The sequence below is a fragment of the Schistocerca gregaria genome, chromosome 2, assembly GCF_023897955.1.
Source record: "Schistocerca gregaria isolate iqSchGreg1 chromosome 2, iqSchGreg1.2, whole genome shotgun sequence".
Lineage (NCBI taxonomy): Eukaryota > Metazoa > Arthropoda > Insecta > Orthoptera > Acrididae > Schistocerca > Schistocerca gregaria.
This window is the reverse complement of record NC_064921.1, coordinates 822,233,003-822,251,604: the sequence shown is the minus strand read 5'-3', so window position 1 is coordinate 822,251,604 and position 18,602 is coordinate 822,233,003. Positions and strand designations below refer to the sequence as shown.

The following is an 18,602-nucleotide window of genomic DNA, read 5'->3' as shown; positions in this document are numbered from 1 at the left end:
TCGGGTGAAGGAAGGATGGGGAAGGAAACCGGCCGTGCCATTTCAAAGAAACCATCCCGGCATTTGCCTGAAGTGATTTAAAGAAATGACGGAAAACCTAAATCAGGATGGCCGGAGACGGGATTGAACCGTCGTCCTCCCGAATGCGACCTACCTCAGTGGTAGTCAACTTTTTTTTGCTACGGTAAAATTTCTAGCTTCTGAGCGCCGATGCGCCTAGAAAGTCACTGTTCGGAAGATACGAGGTCGTGCTAAAAACTAATTCCTCCGAATTTTTAATTCTGTTCTCTATACAGGTTGAGGTATTAAAGATCTGACACATTACTCGGTCGACATGGTTTCGAACTGTTACTTGTAAAATAGAGGTGTGTAACGTTAAGTACGTCGGTGCGTAACAAACGCCGTGTTGTAATCAAGTTTCTAACCGCAGACAACATGCCTCTAATTGAAATCTGTAGATGAATGAAAACTGTGTACAGTGATGATTGTATCGACATCAGAATGTACGATGCTGGGCTGTTTGTGCTTGTAATGAAGCGAGTAAAATTCGTCGAGGGAGACCAAGAGATGAGTACAATAAACAGATTCAGAAGGATGTAGGTAGCAGTACTTATTTCGGGATGAAGAGATTTGCGCAGAGATAGAGTAGCATGGACAGCGGCATCAAAGCAGTCTTCGGGCTGAAGACCACAACAACAACAACAACAACCTCATTGTGTGTGGCAGAGCATCATCTCTTTCCAAAACTTCAGAAACACCTCCTTTCTTTGATAGTGATGAATCAGTGCAATTAGAGGTAAGTTTTCAGCTGTGTCAATAACGTTAGACACTCTAGAATGACTGTATCAACAATCTGGTCTCTCAATGGGGGCCTGTGTTCCTCACCAAGGTTACTTTGTTGAGCAGTAAATATGTAGACATGAAGAATACTGAAGTAGAATGTTAATAAAGTTTGGTTTACTTAAATAGCCTTACAAGTTTTCAAATTTAAAAAATTCAGTATACCCTCTCACCCTCTTAATTACGATTCTCTAGTGAACTCCAGCCACAAACCTGGGGGAGGAGTGGGAAGGGGGGTTTCCCGGGAGGAATGATCAGTAGTTAGGAATATGACAGGAAGAACAAGTGTCCAGTAAACATGGACTGTAACATTGGCATCTTATAAGCTATTAGCTCTTCTTCTTCTCCGATACTGTGAAACCAGTCGGACATCGACAACGACCACGTCCTCTGCCACTTACGCAGAATCGTCACTGGAGAGTGGGGCAATCTGGACCAGACTGGACAGTCTCATCGATGGTACACAAACTGCAGTTTCAAGTCTGCATCCGAACAACGAAACATTCCACCATGTATTAACTTTGGCTCAGGAGTGCTGTGAAAAACCTCTCATGGGAAACAGGGGATTTTGCCATTACAAAAATGTCTGTGTTTCTGATTTGGTGTTCTGGACACATCGCAAATGAAAATACACGCTTCCCTCAGACCCAAATTTTGTTTTCTGTGCCGTGGATTTCCAAACAAACGGGCAATGCAAAATTTCTGATGTTGAGTGGATTTTTTAGAGTAACTAAAAGTAGATGTTTGGAAATGTTTGGGTTACACTACTTTACCTATTATTTCATTTCTATACAGTGAGGAGAATTCAGCATACGTTCTTTGTCCAGAACATCAGCTATGAATTTCGTCTTGGTCATTAACTGATTTTCATTGCTATTTCTTGCTTCTGTTACTATATGTAGATTTTATTTTAGTAAATAGAGTTATTCCTGATAACCTCATTTTCACCAAATAAGATACAAACTGCTGAGCAGACAGCTCTCACAAGGAAGCAATTTTGGCGCTGATGTGTCAAAATGGGCAACAACTCACGACAGACGAGACTCGCTACAGGAATAAAATGGCAGGGCGCTGCAGTAGAATCAATTGCCACATGTAGTCAAAGGAGGCCACAAAACCGTCCACGTAAAAGGGGCTTCCGACGTCCTCTTGTGGGACATTCCATAATAAATAGTTTTTAGGAGCAGACTTTGCACCAGTAGATAATTATGACCTTTACAGGACGACAATTATTGAACTATTTGAATAAAACGTAAATTACTTATAAACTACGACGTGTGCACACAATTTATTCAACATCGTCACTACGTATATTCATATTTACATTATGATATTTTCGTTATACCTACCACATTGACCGTGATGAGAGGCATACGAAGAGCGAAATTCTGCATGACCCACTGAAGTGGTGGAACGTCGATGCTGTCGATGACTTCCTAAATGGCTGTTTTCAGCCCCACCTGGAGAATATGGCGGCCAGTAGAGGTCCAAGCCATTGGTCTCTGGGTACCCAAGAGCCACAATGTGTGTCCCCAAAGAGCTGCTCCAGGACAGCAAACACTCTCCTGCTTAGATGGCGCCGAGCTCCGTCTTCCATGAACCACACCTTGTCTAAATCTGGGATGGGGATTAAATCATCTTCCAAAACCTTCACGTACCGTTCGGTAGTGTCCTCGCAATCAAGGAATATGGCACCGATTATTCCGTGACTGGACATTGCAAACAATGCAGTCTCCCGTTTAGGGTGACGGGACTTCTCGACTGTGAAATGCGGATTCTCAGTCCCCAAATACGTCAATTTCACTTATTGCAGAACCCATCCAGGTTAAATTGGGCCTCGTCACTAAACCAAACAACAATGGGCATACTAATTCCCATTATGTCACGCGTCCAACAGTGCAGTTTGAACGTCCTAACGCAAACCGTTCAGAAGTTATGACGATTTTATTTCATATAGTTCAATAATTGCCACCCTGTATATCCTTAAGGCCAGCTAAATTCCAACACAGAGGAAGATGTACGGTTTTGCGCTGATTAATTCAAGTTGTTACAATAAAATGTGCCTCACTCGGAATGTTTCCACAATATCACAAGTAAACATAATTCAACTTTATTTATTTGAATAGGTAAACTTCGAACAGAAACAAACGTTGTCCAGAAATTCTTCTTAGTGTTGTGTAGGAAAGTTTCGTCACAAACAACTGTTCTTCAACGAAGTCAGAATTGATTCTTTAGAGCTTGGATTACGTTCTCGTGAGCAACGAAAAGTCTGTCTTCAAAACAAAGTACGTATGCAGAGTTGTTTCTCACGGGCAGCACGAGTTGTCCACGGCGCGGAACACAAAGGCTCGGTGTGCAGGTCGCGGCCGACGTCCTATCTGAGGCTGTATCGAAGCAGTGGTGCTACTTCAGTCGCTGGCTGGCGAAGACGGAGCTGGCTCTAGCTGGATACGTGCCGGGATAAATACTCGCGCGGCGGAAGGTTATAATTTTTGTATTGGCTAGCGAAGCCGAAGCGGGTGCAGCAAGAGGTGCATGTCTGGAGTGACCCCTGTTCTGCACCCTCTGGCTGTATACTGGGAGACCCTCTGTGGGTTGAGCAAGATACCGCGGGAACCAGCATGGACGCAGGTGATGGATTAACGATAACACACTGAACAGAGATGCGATGCAGGTTGGCGGCGTCGAAGACGAAGCCGAGCTAGACACCAGTTTGCTCGACAGTCGGCCCACAAATGATAACAAATGTAACTAGAATGACAGGATAGTGTCACTAAATTATTAAAACTGCTTAAAATTTATTATTAGCAAAGAAAGAAGCATATCATTCTAATGGTAAATTAAGTCCCCTTTCTGCTAACATAATCAGATTTCTTGTAACAGGTCCATCTGACTCCTTGATTGTTAATTTATCACGTTTCATTAAACATCTTTCCAAAATTTATCCATTGCCATTTTTTTCGCCTAAATAAATCTCTGTTAATTTTACGTGCTACTGATACAACTATACTGAAATGTCCAGTGGGTGGAGCTTTATTAAGAGGATATACTGTGCTTCCCTGACCTTGTATGCTGCAGCAACACAAACACAAAAGTAAATCGTTTCGAATACAAGCATCGCATATAATCAGATGACTAGTACATGGACACACCAGCCACACGTAAATCTGACATTGCCGCGTCGCTACCTATACCTGTCCATGCATAGCTTTAAGCGACCGTGCCACACCCCCTCTCATACCAACGGCGCCATGTTCGTTCTAGCGTTGCCTACTCATCGCTACTCGGGACAGCTTTTCGTGTGGCAGAGAACCGTTAACGTGTGCTACAATGCTACCTATCCTTTGCCGAGCTTTGTGCAGGTGTTTGCAGAGTATGTGTGTATGTGTCATGTAATCTCACAATTTCAATTATTATCGTAATTACTATAATTTAGGATATAATGTGATTTTTATTTAACATGACATCAGAAACCAAGATGGCGATCCAAGATGGTGGACCTGAAAATACGAATACACTTCCTAGGTCACTTTTCTTAACTTTAAAGTGGCGGGAAATGAAAAAAAGACATTTCTTGCAAATGAGAAAAGTAAAAATAATTTAACAGTACCCAACGATTGTACAGAGATTGAAATAAATATTTATGACTTCATCCAAAATATGGACAATTTTTCGTGAACTTTAGAATTGTTATAGCTAGTCCAGATGGATCAGAATCGTATTATCCAACGTATGATGGAAAATCCAATAATTATGTGGCAAAACCGTTTGATTTTGTGACTGTAAAAGAAAGAAATAATGTTTTATCTATATTCGAACATCCTTTGATTTCATCAAGAGCTGTGTTATATCTGACGTCATCTGTTATTACTAAAAGAAGCTTAGAAGGACATATTCTAAATACCAGAAAAATAAAGTACATTATCCGTTACCAATTCTTCACGAATTTTTAAAGATTATAAAGAAATTATGTGCGAAGGAGACTTAACGTAATTTTTACAAGGTCTTCTAGTTCTGGACAGGCAATTCTCAGATGACCTGATTATAATGATGCTGGATTGAAATTACAGATACTCTTCCTAAAGAAGGATAAGTTATAAAAGAATTGATGGCAATGTGTGTAATAATTATTAAATATGAACCAACTTACGAGTTACAACAACGAGAAAATATTCTGAAAATTCCAAAAGTTCAACTGTAGAAGTAGCAGGATTGAGTGATAAGAAAAATTTCGAACTAGATAAGATGGCGCCCGTCTATAATGGCCTCGTTGTCGATGGGACGTTAAACACTAACCACCACCTAAGATGGCGTGTAGAAATAATATTGTAAGTTCAAAGGAAAGGTCTAAGAAACTTTGTGCTGAACTTTTAATGAAAAAATTCCTTCAGATACTTGAACGTATGTAACAATGTATTGTAAGAAAAATTTAACTCATTTAACTCTTGGCACAGGATTCTTACTGAAAGTTTTTAACTATCTAAATGAATAAAAAAATTAGAAAATATTAAAGAAATTTTAATATTATGTGTTCATTTGAAACATTTTCAGAAAAATAAAGAAAGTAAAAACTGAAAGAATTAGTATGTTAATTAGGAAATTATTATTCATTATATTTTTTTCCTAAATAGCGTCTTTTATCTAAATTATATTAGCCTTTTCAATTTCAAAATCAGTTAATATTTGTGTGAGATCGATGGACACCGCTGGCTGTAGGACAAGTCTGCTTCTGCTGGCACTAGGAGCTTACAACTCGTATTTCATCCGACAGCGGGTGGTCTCTAGATAACGATAATACTGGCCAAGAGCAACAATTCACGTCAGTGAAAGCAAGGATGCGCGTTGAGTGAACTTACGTAAACTTTCTTCTGCGATGTTTGCAGCATGACGTACGTGACACATTCTCTCGCGCCAATCTAAGGCAGTTCAAAACTTCTTTCAGAGATGGCGCTGATGGACGATCCATTGAAAATAATAGCTGACTTGTTCTACTTTAAACTTTAATTAATTGTTTTTAAAGTTGTTTTCAGTATTCATAATATCATTTACATGTTATTTACATTTCTTCACTTCAAATTAAACACTAAAATGTGATGTAAATAACTTATTTATATCCATAATGAACTGATGGAAATAGTTCTTATAGTATGTACTTCGTCCCTCGAATACCAGATACACATACAATTTTAGAGCTTATTTACTCTGTCAAAGCTCTAAACCAAGAATGAAGACTGAAGGATTTTGACCATTATCTCATGAAATGATTAAAGCGTCAGTGGTTAGTGAAGAACTAGATATTTGACAAAATGTTTTCCATCCTCGCTTCCGTATGATTTATCACAATCCAATGGGCATGTTTAAGACCCGCCCTAAAGAGTGGGTGGTGTGTTTCAGCCCGAAATAATGGAGCTATCTGTTAACTCAGAGGCAACGTTCCGAGATGCACTGACGTACGGGATTTCAGAGGCCAGATGCTCGATTTATAGTACTAACCGAGTTGAAGGTGTTCGATAGCGAACGTTTTGCACTCTTTTGGAATGAAGTTAATTTTGTCCTATTAAATTTCATAATCATTAAATGGACAATATCAAACAGCTAAAGCAATGTGGTGACTGTCTAGAAGAAAGAATGTTAATGAATTTTATAAAGATAAGTAACGAAAAGATTGATTTTGATGGATTTGTGAAGAAATTGTATCGAGACATCACAAAATTAGAGTTACGTGTGAATAAGGTAGAACTGTCGGTAAAAAACACTAAAATATCAAGTAAAATCGAGAGTTCATAAAAATCTTATTGCTGCTCCAGAAGAAAGAATTGGGAAAATTTTGAGCAAGGGATAGATTTCTTACATTCACCATAATTCATTATGTTTATGTCCTTACATTCACTTTTTATAAAGAATTAAATTTTATTTTCTGAAATTTACATTTTATATGGAATATTAAACTATATTTTATTACGTTCACCTTTTGTATGAAAAAATTGGTTAACGTGGTACGAAAAAATTTTGAGTTTTATTAACTTTTCTAGCCGGCCGGAGTGGCCGTGCGGTTCTAGGCGCTAAAGCCTGGAACCGAGTCACCGCTACGGTCGCAGGTTCGAGTCCTGCCTCGGGCATAGATGTGTGTGATGTCCTTAGGTTAATTAGGTTTAATTAGTTCTAAGTTCTAGGTGACCTCAGAAGTTAAGACGCATAGTGCTCAGAGCCATTTGAACCATTAACTTTTCTAAGTAATTTAGAGGATATTAAGTGAGTTAGACCTGAAAAGCGGATTATAGTAGGAAGTTTTGTTAACTTCTGTGTAAATTCTAGTGAGCTAGCTTAAGAGGAACGAATCAACTAGTGAGCTAGAACTGAGATAGAAACTACGAGCCGGCCGCGGTGGTCTCGCGGTTCTAGGCGCGCAGTCCGGAACCGTGCGACTGCTACGGTCGCAGGTTCGAATCCTGCTTCGGGCATGGATGTGTGTGATGTCCTTAGGTTAGTTTGGTTTAAGTAGTTCTAAGTTCTAGGGGACTGATGACCACAGCAGTTGAGTCCCATAGTGCTCAGAGCCAGAAACTACGAAAACATCCTACTCTCACAGTCTATAGGAAATCTGACACCCACGCAGATTGAACCACATGTGGAATATTTGTAAGCTGCACTGAAGCGCCAAAGAAACAGGGAAAAGCATGAGTATTCAAATACAAAAAAAAAAAATGGTTCAAATGGCTCTGAGCACTATGGGACTTAACATCTGTGGTCAGCAGTCCCCTAGAACTTAGAACTACATAAACCTAACTAAGCTGAGGACATCACACACATCCATGCCCGAGGCAGGATTCGAACCTGCGACCGTAGCAGTCGCCCGGTTTCGGACTGAGCGCCTAGAACCGCTAGACCACCACGGCCGGCATTCAAATACAGAGAGATGTAAACAGGCAAAATACAGCGCAGCGGCCGGGAACGCCTACGTAAGACAACGTGCAGTTGTTAGATCGGTTACTACTACTACAATGGCGGGTTATCAAGATTTAAGTGAGTTTGAACGTGGTGCTATAGACGGCCCACGGGCGATGGGACGCAGCATCTTCGAGGTAGCGATAAAGTGGGGATTTTCCCGTGTGGCCATTACACGTGAGTACAGCGAGTATCAGGAATCCAGTAAAATATAAAATCTCCGACAGAGCTGCGGCCAGAAAAAGATCCTGCAAGAATGGGATCAATGTCGATTGAAGAGAATCGTTCAGCGTGACAGTCTTCCACAAATTGCTGCATATTTGAATGCTGGGCCAGCAAGAAGTGTCAGTGTGCGAACCATTTAACGAAACATCATCGATACGTGCTTTCAGAGCCAAATGTCTTCTCGTGTACTCTTGGTGATTGCACGACACAAACCATTACGTCTTGACTGGGCCCGTGAACCACGACATTGCATTCTCAGTGACTGGGAACATACAGCCTGGTGGACGAGTCTCGTTTTATATTGTGTCAAGCGGATGGACATGTTCGGCTATGGACACAACCTCATGAATCCATGGACCCAGCATGTTAGTTGGGGGCTGTTCGACCCGGTGGAGGCTCTGTAATGGTGTGGGTCGTGTGAAGTTGGAGGGATATGGTACCCCTGATACGTCTAGATACGACTCTGGCAGGTGACAGGTACGTAAGCATCCAGTCTGATCACCTGCGTCCACTCATGTCCATAGTGCATTCGGACGGGCAATTCCAGTACGACATTTCCACACCCCACACTTTCAGAGTTGTTACAGAGTGGCTCCAGGAACACTCTTCTGAGTTTAAACATTGGCGCTGGCTGCCAAACTCCGAGGACATGAACGTTTTGGGCATAACTGACATGCCTTGCAATGTGCTCAGAAGAAATCTCCACCCCTCGCACTCATACGGAATTATGGACAGCCCTGCAGGAATCATGGTGTCATTTCCCTCCAGTGCTACTTCAAGTGTTAGTCGAGTCCTTGTCACAACTTCAAAAAGTCTGAGTGCGATGTCTGTCTGAAATACTTTAAGGTGTAACTGTTGTGAAGATTTTTCAATTTCCCACGACCTATCCGAGTTGCAGAATTTGAGTAACTTCTCATGTCTGGGCTTCAAAGTCATATAATATTTCTTAAAAGACATCATAGTCGTCGTACACTGTATAAAATATTTATTGTTACTATTGCAACTTCGGCGTTATGGCCATTTTCAAGCAACACTGCAAAGTTACATTCTGTCAGAATATGAAACTATCTGACATGAGTAGAATTTCCTCACAGTCCACATACACAGCAATTCCATGTCACGACTCGTGAACGTGCAACCCTTACCAGCAGTAGATCTCCTGTGCGAGAACCCTTGTTGAAGGAGTCATACGAGCATTTGATAGAAAATTACTTAGAAATCCCATGGAAACACGTGAGAAAACAAATGAAAGTCCCATTACCTACCCAATAGATTATGATCATCAGAATATAATGTGTCGATTACACCTCTAGATTCCTCTTATGTCACCATTTAGAAATCCATTATAATTGCTAGATGTCCTATGGTTGATGGTGAATCAAATATCAATTGAAATTTTTTATGAGTTTGTTTAAGCTTCAGAAAAATTCACACATATCAACTACTTTTTCTATATAGTCTCCTGAATGGCAACGACATTTTTCCCAGTGGACAGGCTGTGAATTTATCCCATTTTCGTGAAATGAATGTGGCTGTGACAGTAGCCAGTTGTGCACAAACACTTCGAAGCACCAACATCGTAAATCTGCGACCTCCGATTGCTTTCTTCAGTGTTCCAAACAAAAGAAAATTGTAGGGCGATATTTCCAGGCGGTAGGATGGATATTCGAGTGTGGTCCACAAAAATGCGTGAATTTTTTGTTGATTTCGGGTAGCTGTGGACGGTCGAGCGTTGTCATAAAGCATAGATCACATCCCGTAAATCTGCTGCTGAGATGCCGAACCGAGCAGACCGCTGTGAAGATGTGAAGGGTGTGGCGGATCGTCGTCCGGCAGAGCTTGCTCTGTCGGCGACCCCATCCGGCCCCCCAACGGCAACAACCCGGCAGATGGACATGGACCACGAGTCGGACACCTCTACGGACCGGCGCAGTCTTTATGCGACCTCAGCCACGGCTGAGGCAGCGAGTGGTTCGGCGGACGGCTTGTCGGCGGGGCCTGCCCCGTCGGCGGCCGCTAACCGCCGGCCACCTACGACTGTCCGGCCCAGCAGGAACGGAGATACGCAGAGGAGCCGACGGGCACTTTCGGCGGATGGGGGCTTGCCCCTGCACGCCTACGCCCGCGTACTTGACGTTGGCGGCCCGTCGGCGTCGTCCTGCGCTACCAAGGAAAACAGCAGCGCGGCCACAGTGCTGGCCGTTCAGCAAACGAGGGCCGAAACGGATGCTTTGGCAACTGTTCCGGAGCAAACCAAGTCACTGGCGCCAGTGGCTTCAATGGATGCAGCGCATACGCCGGAGGCAGAAAGGCAGCTTGCCTTCCTGATGGGACTCATCCCAGGCACAAAACCGGCAGCTGAAACCATGGAGGTGGAAAAGCACTCGCGCAAGCGGCCTGCCGACGCGAGTGCTGCCACCACCTGCAAGAGGTCTGCCACTAGCTCGAACAGCAGCGCACCCACGCTCCGCACACAGCGGAAAGCATCGAGGAAGGGTAACAAGACCCTTCCCCCGGCCGCTGACGATGAGGGCTTCACACAGCCCTCCCGCAAGCACACAGCCAGAGCTGTCGTGCTCGCCCAACAGTCGGCCATCAACACCGGCAACCGGTACTCCGGCCTCTCAAACGACGCTGGAGAGCCCATGGAGAGCCAACAGCAGAGGAAGTCGCCCCCACCGCCCCCTGTGGCCATCAAGTGGACCGGCGGCTTCAAAGAGTTCCGAGAGAAAATCAAAGCGGTTGTTAAGGGGAACGTGACGTTTCGAGTCGCAGGGCGCGACTTACATCGCGTTATCACCAAAACAGCTGAAGACTACCGTGGGGTCATGGACCTCACCGAAAAGGAGGGGCTTCACAGCTTCACCTACTCCTCGGAGCCGGTGAAGACGCTGAAGGTCGTCTTTCGCAAGCTCCCGTTCAGCATGGACCCAGGGTACCTGCGGGAGCTGCTTGAAGATCTGGGCTTTCCCATCCGCGCCACAGCGCGCATGAAGTCGCCCAGGGACCACTCCGACATGCCGCTGTTTATGGCGGTTCTCGATGACACCATCGAGAACCGCAAAATCTTCCAGCTGACGCACGTGGCCGATGTCGGCGTCACCGTGGAGAAGCTACGCAGGAGACGAGGCCCGCCGCAATGCTTCAACTGCCAGGCCCTCGACCACGTAGCGAAGTACTGTAAGATGCCTCCTCGCTGCGTCAAATGCGCGGGGGACCACGCCACTAAAGATTGTAAGATTCCGAGAAAGGACGCGCCCACTTGCTGCCATTGCGGCGAGAAACACGTGGCGTGCTACCGCGGCTGCACTGCCTTCCGGCGTGCCACCGCAAAACAACGAGGACAACCGGCGCACTCCGCGCGGGTGCAGTCCGGGAGAAGTTACGCAAACGCTGCCACTGACAAGGCACCCGCCAAGTCAACTGAGCAGCGTCCTGCCGACGCCGCCGTCGAACGGGGGCGTGGCAACCAGTCCGAGCCTGCTCCAGAGGCGGTAGTCGCTCACGGGCGCGGACCGCCGAGAGAGCAGCCTGCAACAGCGAGGGGCGGCCGCCGGCGCGGTCGGCGGAGGGAGCGTCCTGCCCGCGAGACGCCAGCTCCACAGCCTGCTGTTCGAGACCAGGCAGCGGCACCACCCCCAGGCACTGACAGGACTTCTGCAGCGAGTGTCGCGGAAGAAGTCAGGGCTATGAGGGAGGACTTCAAGCTGTTCCTGACACAACTTCCGCAGATGATTGCGTCTGCAGTGCAGTCGGCCGTTCAGGCCATCACCACACCAGCTGTCCCCACACCCAAACATGGATAGGCACATCCAGGGCCTAACCGTTTGTGTGTGGAATGCGAACAGCATCAGAACCCAAGCGGGAGAATTCCGCCAGTTCCTGCGTGATGAGCACGTGGACGTTTGCCTCGTCACCGAGACCTGGCTGAAGCCAGGCGTGGACGTGAGGGCTGCAAATTTCCGCTGCTACCGCACGGACCGGGCAACCCATGGAGGCGGAACGGCGGTGTACGTCAAAACGTCGTTGCGCCATCACCAGGTTCTACTCCCAGAGACGCCGACTCTGGAAACCACGGGCGTCGTCGTCTGCACTTCCGCAGGCCACGTCACGTTCGTGGCAGCGTACCGACAACCGTCGGGACACCTGCAATCCAGGGACATCGAGACGCTGCTGTCGATGCGCGGGCACCTCTTCATCGGCGGCGATCTCAATGCTAAACACCCGGAGTGGAACTCCAGGGTCACCACCATCAGCGGCAGACGCCTACTCCGGGTCGCAAACCTCCACGACGCCATAGTGCTGGGTCCCTTCGACCCCACGCACTACCCGAAGCGTGGCCGTCCCGATGTTCTAGACATCGCGATCGTGAAAGGGGCAGCTCACAACGCGATCGCGACCACGCGCTGTGCCCTGTCCTCAGATCACCTGCCAGTGATCTTTGACATGGACACAGACGGGATGGCCCCACCTGAGCACCGCAGCGCCCGCCTCAACACCAATTGGGCGCACTTCCAACAGCACCTAGCAGAGACGGTCACCGCCACACCCGATCCGGACGTGGAGGGGGTGGACGCCGCGCTAGCTGCGTTCACCCACTACACACTCGCGGCGGCAGATGCGGCGGCACCACAGCGACCAAGGAAGCCGATGGATAAATCCAAGCAGCTTCCGCCGGATATCTTGATGTCCATCCGTGAGAAGAACCGGGTCTTCCGTGAGTGGCAGATCACGAGAAGCCCCGCCACCAAACGCCTGCTAAATCGCCTGCGCCGCGAGATATCGGCGGCCGTCAGCCACCACCGAAATCGGGACTGGGCTGGCAAAATAGCCACGCTCAGAATCGATGACGGAAGTGCCTGGGCCGTAACTAAGAGCTTCCTGAGGAAGGGCCAACGCATCCCGCCGCTGCAAGTTGGCAGAGACGTCGTCGCGGAACCAGATGCCAAGGCGAGCGTCCTTGCGGACGCCTTCGCGGAAAACTTTACACCGGTGGACGACGTCGTCGATGACGACATGATCCACGAGGTGGACGAGCGCCTCCCACTGTACCTGACCCAGCAGGAAGAGGACGACATCCTCACAGAGGCAACAGAAGAAGAGGTCCAACATCACCTCAACTTCCTGCAGCCCAGGAAGGCAGGGGGATGTGACAAGATGGGTAACGCACTGCTGAAGAAGCTGCCGCCGGAAGCAGTGCGTGTCGTCACAGCGATATTCAACGCCATCCTTCGCACTGGCGTCTACCCTGCTGCGTGGAAACACGCACAGGTGGTCGCCATCCCGAAGGCTGGCAAAGATCCTAGGCTGGCGCAAAGCTATCGCCCAATAAGCCTCCTGCCTTCCCTCTCGAAAACCTTCGAGAGGATTTACTCGATCCGACTGCAGCGCCACGTCAGTGAAGAAGGCCTGCTTCCTGGCGAGCAGTTCGGATTCCGCCGCGGTCATGCTACGCAGCATCAGCTACTACGACTGGTGGAGCAGGCAATGGGGGCCCTGGAACATCGCGAGTACCTCGGGGCGGTTTTCCTTGATGTTTCTAGGGCCTTCGATAGCGTGTGGCACGACGGCCTCCTGTACAAGCTGCTGGTACAGGGGGTTCCTGTGTCGCACGTCCGCCTTCTCCAGTCGTACCTGCGCGGGCGCACCTTCCATGTGCGCGCTGACGGTGGCGTGTCAACGGCGCGCCACATCCGAGCAGGAGTACCGCAGGGGTCCGTGCTTGGCCCACTGCTGTACTCTCTGTACACCGCCGACGTGCCAAAGACGACGCCGAGGGTACACCTGGCGCTCTACGCGGACGACACCGCCATCTACACTCGCAGCAAGGACGCGCAGCTAATGCGCCGCCGGCTGCAGCTCTCCTGCAACGAGATTGGAGCCTGGGCCACCAAATGGCGGCTCAAGTTCAACGCCGGGAAAAGCCAGGCGGTGATATTCACGCGCCGCCGCATTCCCGACGCGCTGCTGCAAGTGCGGATCATGGGAGGCCCCATCCCGTGGTCGCGCACAGGAAAATACCTCGGCGTCACCCTCGATCGACGCCTGACGTGGGGTCCACACATCCGGGAGCTGAGGGGCCGAGCGCTCGGCAGGTTGCGCCTGCTGTACCCGCTCCTCAACCCAACGACGACACTGCCCCCCCCCCCCCCCCCCACTGCGGCCTCTCGCTGTACCTAGCACTCATCAGGCCAGTGCTAGAGTACGCGGCCGTGGTGTGGGGAAACGCGGCAGAAATGCACATCCAGACGCTGCAGCGTGTGCAGAATAAAGCCCTTCGGCTGGCTCTACACCTGCCGAGGGACTACGGCACACGCAGGCTGCACGACGCCGCTGGAGTCCAGATGTTGGAGCGCCGCTTCCGCGCGCTCGCTACACCATTTTATGAGTTGACGAGGACCTCCGAAAACCCGCTGGTCAGGGGGCTGGGAAACCAACCCCACTGGCGCCCAGCGACCAGATGGCCAGACCTGCTGCTGGAGTAATCCAAGCAGCAAGAGAAGAAAAATTACGAAGCGTGAAGACGTGAAGACGAACAAAACGTGAGGACCACAACGACAAATTGCGATCTCTGACGCAGGAACAGCAGGCCCTGCTTAACCTGCCCAAAACGTGCAGTGAATGCACGAGTTGTCACGCACGACGACGACGACATCCCGTAATCATTCGGAAATCACTTAAAACTGCAATGTTAGTATTTACATTAGGTTGCTTTCTCTTTAAAAGACGGATTATTTAATTTAACGTTTTTTCTGCGTGAAAAAGGTCAAATTTACATCACACAAAGGTATATCTACAGCAACAGCAATATTGAAGAATAAGTGTCATGCTGCCATACACCAGGAAGGCTTGTGGTCATAGCAGTGCAGCTAGTTGAGGACCGATTCGAATCTGCAGTTACAATCTAATGATACTATCATATTGAATTCACCAAGGAATCTACTGTTTCAATCTATGGAATGAATGTACTACTACCAGTATCATAACTGCTAGTGTCCATTACACTGGCCACACATCTTATGAGCTATTATAGGACATTTAACTGCACGAGCATCCTTATAACTAACTGGGCTATAATGCGGAAATCGTACTTCATTGGTCTGAGTACTACTCACGTTGATATCTTAACATTCGGCCACAACATCCAGAACATTTATACTGCCGAGTAAGTACATTCTTATACGGAGTAACATTGCATGTTGCCGGTCATGTAGCTATGCCTACGTTGTGAGAAAAACGTCAGGTGACTATACAGCGTTTAAAGGCCTGCGTCGTACAGACCAGTGTAGTATTGGTCGGACGATTTTACTTTAAAATATGCATCTACAGACTGTAGGTTGTTGTTACATAATTGACAACTTAATTTTGTGAGTTCTCAGAGGACATTCGCCTGCTTTGTTTCTTCTTTTGTTGTCCTGCCTGAAAACTGGAGTGTGGAAGTACAACACTGACTACTTTAAATAATGTAGCCTACAGGTGTACAGTTGCATGTCACAGCTGTTAACTTTCACTTTTCACAACCCTCCACATACTCATATAATATGGGCAGTGTACTATTGTTTAACTTTCGATAAGTCTCATTAATAAGTTGCAGGCGAACATCCACATACTGCTACAATAATTTCCCATTAAACATCTACGAGCAGTAAAAACCTAACCAAAAAGTTCAGAGTTCCTGTAGAATAGAAAGGTATATATGGAGCAGACACCGTCCCTTTTTAACACACGGCCTAACTGAATAACACTTACTTCACTGTTAAGTACACGCATTGATGTCGTTCTAACTTACACAGGTTCCTCGTCTGAAACTCAGGCGTGATCTGACTGTCTCGTGGCCAAAAAATCGGGTCCTGCTGAAACTACACATTGTTCTAGGTTAAATTTACAGAAATTACAATTAGTACTTAACTCATTAAATTAACTAAATACCTCGAAAAATTCCGTCTTTTTAAAAGTTCCTTCTACTACAAGAGTTAGGCCGAATAATTTATTTAAATAATCCAATTAACAAATATTGTTGCGCAAACAATATTTTTGGCAAAACTCTTAATTACTTTGGAACATGTTTTCGAATAGAGCCAAATAGATCCTTTAAGAATACAATTAGTTGTTTCTCCAGATGTTTATAATTAGTACAGAATTTGTACTTGTTTTTACGTCAACAACAGAATTTATGTTACGGAGAAAATATTGATTTCGTCCTATAATGAAAGATACTAATAGGAATAGTCAAAATAAATTAGAAAATCAATTGCATACATAAAACTAAGCACAAATTTAGATCTGGTGTTATATTCTTTAAAAGTGAGGGGCAGCCTTTCTCTTTTATGAAAAGGCAGATTATGCTCACGTATGTTAATGGTAATTAGTTAAAAGGTAAAAATTAAATTTTAAAGAGGCAGATGGAAAAACAAGAGGGAAAGTAAAAATATCACAGCTTGCTTCGTCACAACTCTGTTGAAATTACTTTAAAAAAATTGCGACTGCCAAACTGGAATCGGGCGGGAATTTTACAAAAACTTTGTGCCATGTCTTTTGCTGAGTGATTATACATACTTGACTGTTTAATGTATAGTTTCCATGGTAGAGAAGCAGGTTTTGTTATTAAAAAATAAGATGTACCACATAAAGCAATGTTAGCAAAATAAAGTAGGAGACTTATATATGTTGAGGTAGTTCACGGAAAAAGTCACGTACTGTAAAGAAAAACGCATAAAAGATGCTAGTAGGATCAATTATAGAGGGTTGTTTGGAGGCTTATGTAGAGAATGGCAGGAGATATTAAACGAGATTGGGGATGTACTGCTAGTACAATAACAATTATTCATAACCCAAATATAACAGTCACAAAAAACTTACGAAAATCAATATCGCTGAACTACTGTCACGATGTCAAACGTCGTTGCAAGCTACCACTGAGCTCTTAGCTGACAGAGCCACGGCACTAATCATAAGGTTGGCTGCCAATGACCGTCTGCTCAGTGAGTAATGTGACTGTACCAAGCACTGGTGTTGTCTCCTGGAGACAGGTAGCAGAACTCCTGTGTGCTGTTGTGGACCTCTGTGTTCAACATCGCTTCACTAGATGGCACTAAGCCCTGCAGCTGACATGCAACTAGGTTTTACACACTTCTACTATAATGAAATGTGTTTCTTTCTTCATCCTATATATTTCTGAGGTTTCCAAGGTTTACAGTTCGACTTGCTGCTTTGAATATGTATACTTGGTTCTTAGGTTTTCTTGATTCATGGTGGGTGCATATAAGATCACCACGTTTATGACGCTACTGTTGTTTGACTACTACCAAGCCAAATTATTGTTTGTTTTAACGGCTGTCATCCATCCCATACATAGAGTTTTGTAGTGAAATTTTTAACAAGATCATAACACACGTTTTTCCTTCAGCTTAAGTCTTCCACTAGAAATTTTGAAAACATTCTCGTAGATTGACCAAAATTATGACTGGAGCAAATTTTGTTTTAACGGGAAACCTGATTGACAAAATACTATGACCGGAGCAAACCCTGTTTTAAAAAGAAACCACATACCGTACTGCATTGAAACTACCTGGCAGATTAAAACTGTGAGTCGGACCGAGACTCGAACTCGGGACCTTTGCCTTTTGGTAGGTAGGAGGGGAGATACTCGGAGAAGTAAATGTGTGAGGACGGGGTGTGCGTCGTGCTTAAGTAGCTCAGTTGGTAGAGCACTTGCCCGCAAAAGGCAAAGGTCCCGCGTTCGAGTCTCGGCGCGGCACGCAGTTTTAATATGCCAGTAAGTTTCATAACAGCGCACACCCCGCTGCAGAGTGAAAATCTCTTTCTGGAAACATCCCCCAGGCTGTGGCTAAGCCATGTCTCCGCAATATAATTTCTCTCAGGTGTGCTAGTTCTGCAGGGGTCGCAGGAGAGCTTCTGTAAAGTTTGTGTCCGATTCACTTCTCTGAGTGATTCATGTTGAAGTGAGTGTGATACAGTGTTCTACACAATGGTTCCGACAAAGTGTTCACTTGCGGAAATGTAAATGTCAAAAGGGGGCGGGGGGGAGCAGCAAGATTGTACCAGGAGAGCTATCCTCACCGACAGTAGTCACAGCAGTCAATATTTGCAACAGTGTATCGCCATCTGTCTGAGACAGGGTCGTTTCAGGAAACAGGAAACCATGAAGAACGTACCAGAATTGTTCAAACACCAGACTTGTAAGAAGATATAATTAATACATTTAATACATCAGGAAGGCGACCGCTGTGTCAGTACCATTCGGTTTGCACGCCAGTAAGGGGTAAGCCAGACGACCGTCTGGAACTTTCTCTATATCAGTTGTTACTGCCCTCATCACTTCAGACGTGTGCAGGGCGTTCTAGAGACAGACTTTCCACATCGGGAGCAGTTTCGTCACTGGTTTCTTCACCAGGCAACCACGATTCTGGGATTTGTGTCGTCTGCCTTATTCACAGCTGAGACCACCTTTACGAGGAGTGGTATGTTCAACTTTTATGTCAGTGATCTGTGCTATAATATGCAGAACCCCCATGGTATGGTGACAGCGAATTATGAGCATCAGAGCAGCCGGAATATGAGGGCCGGATTAA

The 18,602-nt window shown here is 46.2% G+C and overlaps 1 protein-coding gene across 1 annotated transcript; it reads left to right on the top strand.

The window, feature by feature from the left end:
- Window positions 1-9,785: 9,785 nt before the first annotated feature.
- Window positions 9,786-14,495, top strand: LOC126335997 (nucleolar and coiled-body phosphoprotein 1-like). The gene is made up of 3 exons (XM_049999474.1): window positions 9,786-10,751; window positions 11,418-11,749; window positions 14,330-14,495. The coding sequence occupies exons 1-3, from the start codon at window positions 9,786-9,788 to the stop codon at window positions 14,493-14,495; spliced, it is 1,464 nt and encodes a 487-aa protein (XP_049855431.1).
- Window positions 14,496-18,602: the final 4,107 nt, after the last annotated feature.

Coding starts and splice junctions, on each gene's coding strand:
- LOC126335997 (XM_049999474.1), top strand. CDS start 9,786: ATGCCGAACCGAGCAGACCGCTGTGAAGATGTGAAGGGTGTGGCGGAT. Junction 10,752..11,417: donor TCCGAGAGAAAATCAAAGCG/GTTGTTAAGGGG, acceptor GCCACTGACAAG/GCACCCGCCAAGTCAACTGA. Junction 11,750..14,329: donor CAACTTCCGCAGATGATTGC/GTCTGCAGTGCA, acceptor CGGCACACGCAG/GCTGCACGACGCCGCTGGAG.